Source organism: Penaeus vannamei, chromosome 31 (genome assembly GCF_042767895.1).
Source record: "Penaeus vannamei isolate JL-2024 chromosome 31, ASM4276789v1, whole genome shotgun sequence".
Taxonomy (NCBI): Eukaryota; Metazoa; Arthropoda; class Malacostraca; order Decapoda; family Penaeidae; genus Penaeus; species Penaeus vannamei.
Window position 1 is genome coordinate 22,699,053 of NC_091579.1, and position 7,500 is coordinate 22,706,552.

The following is a 7,500-nucleotide window of genomic DNA, read 5'->3' on the forward strand; positions in this document are numbered from 1 at the left end:
ACATCTACTTACATCTTAAAGCAATCTTCTTTCCAGGTAAGGGTGGATATCTCATTAGTAATATGAATAAGCTTTCTTGAAAAAATGCAGAAGCTAGCCATCAGTAATAAAATATCCCGAGGTATTCTCAATATCAGTTACAATAATTAAACGACAAGAATTTTCTTTCTTGATATGAATGGTTTAGCTTATACACTCAAGACTTTTCTGAAACTGATACATAATTCAATTTTTTTGGCGCACATAATGCATCATATATTTTTGTGCGCAATTGTATTTTACGATGATAATTAGAAAAAAAGTCACTTAATTCCTTTTCAAACACTTTTATGTTTCAATTAAACATATTGCTGTTTTGAAGAACACAAGTTGTTACACTCATATCTATCCACGAATAGAAGTCAACTACACGTCTGGATTGGGAATGTAATGGGACTCCATGAAAACTTCATTACTATGACTGCTGACATACCTGAGGTGAGTTACAAAGTTAAGAATGTGTTAGTATTAGACAATATATCATGTATATATATATATATATTGTTAAATAATATTTTGAAACTCCATTACATCTAATATTAAAGAAAAGGTATATAGAGCAAAACTATGGAAAATCATATCTTTTCAACCAAACTGTACATTCATAAATTACAAATACAGATTTTTTCTACTTACTCTAAAAACAATTCTAGGTGTTTGATAATTATCCTTCTTTTGATTTCTGGAAGATTCATACGGAACAAGATTTCCGGTAACTTCACTGTAACAAAAATAATAGCAATAATATTAAATAGTATTTTACCTATAAATATCAATAAAACTATGTACACACACACACACACACACACACACACACACACACGTATATATATATATATATATATATATATATATATATATATATATATATATATATATATATATATATATATATATCCGTGTGACGTTTATACAACTCGCTCTAGTAAACTGGCTGAACAGGTAGACTGTTACATAATAATTATGTCACAGAAAAAAGAATATATATATATATATATATATATATATATATATATATATATATATATATATATATATATATGACTCATCCATGAAAAAGAAAGAAAATACAAAAACAAAGAAAAAACACCTCTCACCAAACAGCCTCAGTAGATGTAAAGGGCCATAGATGAGTGAAGGAGGAGGGTTTCGGTGTGTCTCTGGGAGCAATGTCCAGTCGCAGATGTGGCTGAATTGAACGATAACTCAGTGGCAAAGTAAAATCTTGCCAAGCCACCAATTCCTGCTATGCTTGCACCAGATGTAATAGTAGTTGGTGTACTACGGCCAGATTCACTGGTTAGAGAAAAAACAGTATGCTATAACACCAACCTTAAATATAAATAACAAAGACGTATCAGAGTCCACCTACTAAGGCATCAGAAGCCGGAGCAATCTGGATTCACTCCTAGTACGTCCACAATAGACCGTATCCTTGCACTTCGAGTCACTGTAGAGCGCCGTCGTGAGTTTGGGCGTGGGCTGTTTGCAGCCTACATCGACCTCAAGGTGTTCGATATAGTGCATCGGGAATCACTCTGGGAGCTCCTGAGACTGAGAGGAATTCCAACAAGGATTATTGGACTGATAGCAAGCTGTATACTGGTACTGAAAGTGCTACAAAGTGTGGTGGGGGCCTGTCGAGCTTCTTTCCTGTTAGTTCAGGAGTGAGGGAAGGCTGTGTCCTTGCATCAACACTTTTCAACATTTACATGGCCTGGAAACTGGGCAGAGCTACTGTTCAAAGCCATTGTGGAGCAACTCTGGGCAATATCAAGGTTACTGGCCTTGACTTTGCCGATGTTGTTGCTATTCTATCTGTCTTTGGAAAACTTAGTGATGGTTGATGCATTTAGTAATGAAGCAAAGCCCTTGGGTCTAGAGGTCTCCTGGACCAAGACCAAGATCCAGGACTTTAGGAACTTGCTAGGAGAACCTGTTGGCACGCGCTTGCATCAAAGACACTGAAGTCACAGAGAGCTTTACATACCTTGTTCGTGTAGCTTGTAACTCTGGGCTGTCATACCAAGAAGTCAGCAAACAGATTGGCCTGGTAGCAGGAGTCATGAACTCTCTTGACAATAGTACTTGGAGATGCCAGTACCTGTGCAGAAGGACCAAGCTACGGGTTATCAAGGCCCTGATAATGCCAGGTTTGCTATACGGTACTGAAACCTGGACATTATCCTTTGCCTTTGAGCCTTATCTTGATGCCTTTTGTAATAGGTCCTTGTGCCGGATCATGGGGTTCTGTTGGCGGGACCATGTGTCCAACCAATGGTTGCACCGTGAGACTGGCACAGGACCTGTTACCTACACACTCCGTGATCGCCAACTCAGGCTACACGGCCACCTGGCTTCCTTCCCACAGGCTGATCCTGCCCACCAGGTTGTCTCTGTAAGAGATAACCTTGGGTGGAGAAGGCCTGTAGGACGACATAGGAAGTCGTGGCTTGGGCAGATCGATCAAACCTGTCGTGAGGAGTTCAAGTCCCTGCCTGGCTGCTTGTCAAGAGGGACCCCCAAAGGTGGAAATGAAGGGTGGATACGGCTATGCGCCCCCGTCGGATACATATATATATATACACACATATATATACATATATATATATATATATATATATATATATATGTTTATATGTGTATGTATGTATATGTATATATATATATATGTATATATGTGTATATATATATATATATATATATATATGTGTGTGTGTGTGTGTTTGTGAATATTTATATATATACATATATACAAATAGATATATGACATATATAAGTAAATATACATATATGTATGTACGTGTATGTATATATGTATGTACATATATCATATATATGTGTGTTTGTATGGGTATGTATGCATGTATAAATATGTGTATGTGTATGGGTATGTATGTATGTATATGTGTGTATATATATATATATATATATATATATATATATATATATATATATACATACATACAGATATTAATATCCATATAATACACACACATATATGTGTATATATAATATATATATTTATATATATATTTATATAATATATATATATATATATATATATATATATATATATATATGTGTGTGTGTGTGTGTGTGTGTGTGTGTGTGTGTGTGTGTGTGTGTATGTATATATACGCATCCATATGAGAATGATAAAAAAATACACATACATACGCACACACATGTATAAATACACACACACTCATACACATCCAAATAAAAATGATAAAACACACACACACACTGGATCCAGTCTAGTGCCATTATCTTTGCCGTCTTACCCAGCCAGCTGAGGCGGCTCCCTTGGTTTTGTAATGGGGACTGTAAGCCGTCTTCCAGCTCTGGGCTGGAGTGGAAGTTTCCCAGGACTTGTTCATGAGTTGCAGAAATGTAAGCACACCTGCCAGCCTTAGGTAGGGAATGGAGGAGTAGGAGATCCCACCAGAGCCTAGAGCAGAGCAAGAACTGTTTTTTATTTTTTTTAAGCTCCCTCAGGAAGAACATATCCCTCTCTTCTGGCTGAAAGCGTTCTTGGTTAGATTGATGTTACTTGTTATATTGTGTCGTGGTGTGTGCACCTGTAGACTGAGTGGTTGGGGCCTCGCTTGCACATTGCTACAGCTCTGTAAGGGCGGTGTGCTGGCCAAAAGAATCATACCTTTCCAGCCACTTTTCCTGCCTGGCCCTTTTGCTAGTTTCTGTGGCAACCCTGATAACCTTCCCCAGGAAAGCTATATTCTTAAGGGTTTCCTGCCTTCGCATATGATTCCTGCATATGTAAACTCTGTGGTTGACCTTTATCTCTTCACTCTCAAACCAAGCATCTCTATGACTCTAGGGTTTTACTAATGGTCTATGAGGTTGCTTGATTTATGGCATTGACAAGTCTGGCCTCAAGCACATGAACATTTGTACTATGTGGGGATCATTGCTTCTAAGGCAGTGGACCAAGGCATTCTGGATATCTTTCCAAGTGGCCTTGTCTACCTTCCATCTAGGATTATGTTGTGGCCTTGGTAATGCACCAGCATCCAAGGGTGGTGGTGGCAGCTTCATCGACACATCTGATTCTCCCTATCAGAGCCGCAGTGGCAAAGGTGAGGTCTGCGACCTCTAACATGTGTTAGTGGCTGTTGAGAAGAGCGATCTTTGGGCATGATTCAAGCACCTCGGCTATGTAATAGCCGAGGTGCTTGAATAGACCTCGTTGATGTCTAAGCCACAGCCTGGCCTACTGTACAAATAGCACAGCTGGAGCCCCCCTTGACCAGGTGGATCTCAACAGCGAACGATTCAACACCATCCCCACATTGTAGTGGATTAGTTATCACAGAGCCCAGCATTGTTTCTCTGACTTGGGTGATCAATCCTCTGTGCCAACTGTGCTTGGCTGCACAAAGATATGATATAGCATCTCCCGGAGCATAGAAAAGTCAGTGTTCCTTAATTGCGCAATAGCGTGGAGAATGGCACTTCAAGACTGTCTGTGGACTGCGACACCTTTGGCTTACTTGTAGTAACGCACAATGCTTATCTCTTGTAGATTTTCACCTCTTACTATCTGAGACAATTGCAGCACAAATAAGTCCTTGCGGACTATTGCAATTTTCTCCGTAAGCATGTTCATATGTCTATCCGTCGACTGAATTACTGAAAAAAATGAAAAGTCATGCAAATAATTGAAATAACTGTCATTGCTATCTGACATATTTTGATTATATCTCACGGCCTTTGTTGTGACACAACCCCCATCCCTCCACGTTACCAGCCACCTCATCCAACATGATAAAAGTAATGACCAAGCACACGTGTCTCCTACACCACCAAGTCGGGAACTGCTAAACCTGAACTCACTCTCACTCTCTATCTCTCTCTCTTTGTATCTTACCCTCTCTCTCTTATAATCTATTTCTCTCTCTTTCTCAATCTCTTCCTCTATCTCGTTCTCCCAATCTCTTCTTCCTCTCTCTCTCTCTCTCTCTCTCTCTCTCTCTCTTTATATATATATATATATATATATATATATATATATATATATATATATATACATATATATATACATAGATACATATATACATATATATATATATGATATATATATATGTATATATATATGCATATATATATACATATATATATATATATATATATATATATATATATATATATATATATAAGAGGTATTAACAGGCCTCTTTATATAGTGTAGTTGAATTACAGGTAGCGTCAGTGATACACTTAGTGGCTTCACTATTTATTGATGAGAACACACGATATAAGAAACTAAGATATGCCGGCTCAGTGCTGAGGGTAGACCAGGCCGGGCCTCGGAGGCAGCGGTCACCGGAAAGCTCACAGAAGGTGAGAGGGTGGGTCAAGATTTGGCCTCCCTTTTATCCGGCCAGAGGGGGCGCAAACAGGCGTGGGTGAAGCGAGGGTCAGGCAGCGAGCGTGGAGTACGCACATGGCGACCCTGGCAGACCAAGTGGTCTAGATGTGGACAGTAAGCTATGAATGCATGTATTGCACCCTACACTCGCTATATTTCTCTCTCTGTCATGGGTTTTGTGTTTGCCCTGATTTGTTGGATTATGGAGACACAATTCTGGTTCAGCTGTTTATTGGTAGAAGTGGCTGGTAGGTAGCGTGGCGCGGGCTGTGTCTTCTGCTGGTGCAATTGTGGGCAGGGAGAGCCCAAGAGGCACGCCGAGCGAGGCGCGCGTGGGGAGAGATCCCCAGGAGGAGGTCTGGTCAGGGCCGTGGGCCTCGGTCAAGTGTGCTAACTAACTAAAAGATAGAGAAGAGGGGGGGAAGGAAGAGTGGGGATAGGAGAAGGATAAGGAGGAGGAAAAGAATTTTAGGAGGAGAAGAAGGAGCCGGGGCTTCACCCAGCCTGCGGGGTAACCCTGGGGTAATAGTGGAGTGGGTTTGTTGAAAGAGGAAAAGGATCGAGGGGCTCAGCGCCATCGGCAGACTCGCGTGTTCGCCGCGCGGCCGCACCCCGCGGGATCGTGCGGCGAGGCAAGGTCGCGACTCGTGGCGCGGGGAATACCCCACGGCCTTGAGCGCGGCTCGCCTCGCCACAATTTTCCCACGGGGAGTGGAGCCCCGCTATTGCGTCCACGGAGCCTCTCGGCTAACTGAGGGGGAGGGGAGAGAAGTTAGCAGGTTTTTGGCGCCATCTGCGGTATGCTCGGAGCCACGGCCTCTCGACCGTGGCTCCAGAGCTGTCCCTCGGCTAACCATCACCGCTGAAGCAGGATGAAGCTCGAGTGAGGCCACACAGAGGCTGGCCACTCCCGCCCGGGTCGAGAGGAGATTTCTCTCCCTCGGCCGCAGGTCTTCCGGAGGGGCGCGGCTCGGGCGGCCTCACCACGATTTGGTTAACTCCACTGGCCGTGACGCTTCTTTCCTCGGCTCGCACAAACCCTTACGCTAAAGGATTTGTGGTCCTGGCACGAGTACTAGCAGCAAGCGCCACGTGTCGGAAACCGGAACCAGCGGGATGTCAGGGTAAGGATAAGGATGAGGGTCAACGCTATGGCAGGGATATGGTATGAATGAGGGTGAGGGGTGAGGGGTGAGGTGGTGTCACAAGCGTCAGGAGACGAGGTGAAGGTATTTAAAAACGGGGATAAGAGAGGGCAGTACCTGGGGGAGATTACTTTATTTGTGAGATTAAAAAGGTACAGGACAACAAAAACCAAACAACAACAAAAACTGAACAGACAGAAAAAGAGAACACAAAACTGAACACTGAAAAATGAACAAAACGAGTGGATAGGGGAAGGGGAAAATTTGAAAGGAATGAGTAGAAGGTGGCTTCAAAGTGATGCTGCAAAACCCGAAGACTGCATTTCCTGTCCCATGCCAAAGAAAGAGATCACGGCCTAAACCTGATCTCCTGCCGGAACGAAGGATGGAGGGTGAGTCCATCCAGCCAGTGGTGAGTCAAGCACGGAGTTTGTTGGTCTGTCTACAGGCCAACTCACCCCACAGGATGTTAAGGAGGAAGCGAGAGGCTTCCTCGCGGAGTTCAGACGTGTAATAGATCGGTCACGACCCACTACAGGGAACCGTCTGAGTGCTTTATTCCATCAGAACAAGCTGGAGTTGTGTTTGTTGTTAGTGAGAGTAAAATGTTTGTGTGTGAAGGAGAGAGTTTTTGTTTTGTTTAGATGCAGCTCGTGCGTGGGATTGCGCGTCTAGATCGACCTAGCCAACACGGGGTCCTCCACCGGGGTGGAAGAACTCGCGTCGGCTCGGTCGGTCGTCAGTTAGCCACTCAAGGTACACCCATTCTACCTGGGTGTACCTTGCGTGGTGTTACCTGAGCCCTGTAGCGGCTCCGCGATCGATGCGCGATCGACGGCTCCTCGAGGTCAGGCAGGGAGTCCTGTGAACCGACGCGGAAGTCCTGGGAATCGGCGGACCAATTCCCGATGCTTCCGCGCT

The 7,500-nt window shown here is 43.1% G+C and overlaps 1 protein-coding gene across 1 annotated transcript; it reads left to right on the top strand.

Moving 5' to 3' along the window:
* Nucleotides 1-2,104: 2,104 nt before the first annotated feature.
* Nucleotides 2,105-3,458, top strand: LOC138867665 (uncharacterized). Its single transcript, XM_070144189.1, has 2 exons — nt 2,105-2,567; nt 3,385-3,458. Exons 1-2 carry the CDS (start codon nt 2,105-2,107, stop codon nt 3,456-3,458), a joined length of 537 nt encoding a protein of 178 aa, XP_070000290.1.
* The last annotated feature ends 4,042 nt before the right edge of the window (nt 3,459-7,500 follow it).

Bases quoted from the DNA above. Each gene is read 5' to 3' on its own strand.
- LOC138867665 (XM_070144189.1), top strand. From the start codon at position 2,105: ATGAACTCTCTTGACAATAGTACTTGGAGATGCCAGTACCTGTGCAGA. The intron at 2,568-3,384 runs GTGGAAATGAAG...GCCGTCTTCCAG, and splicing joins GTCAAGAGGGACCCCCAAAG to CTCTGGGCTGGAGTGGAAGT.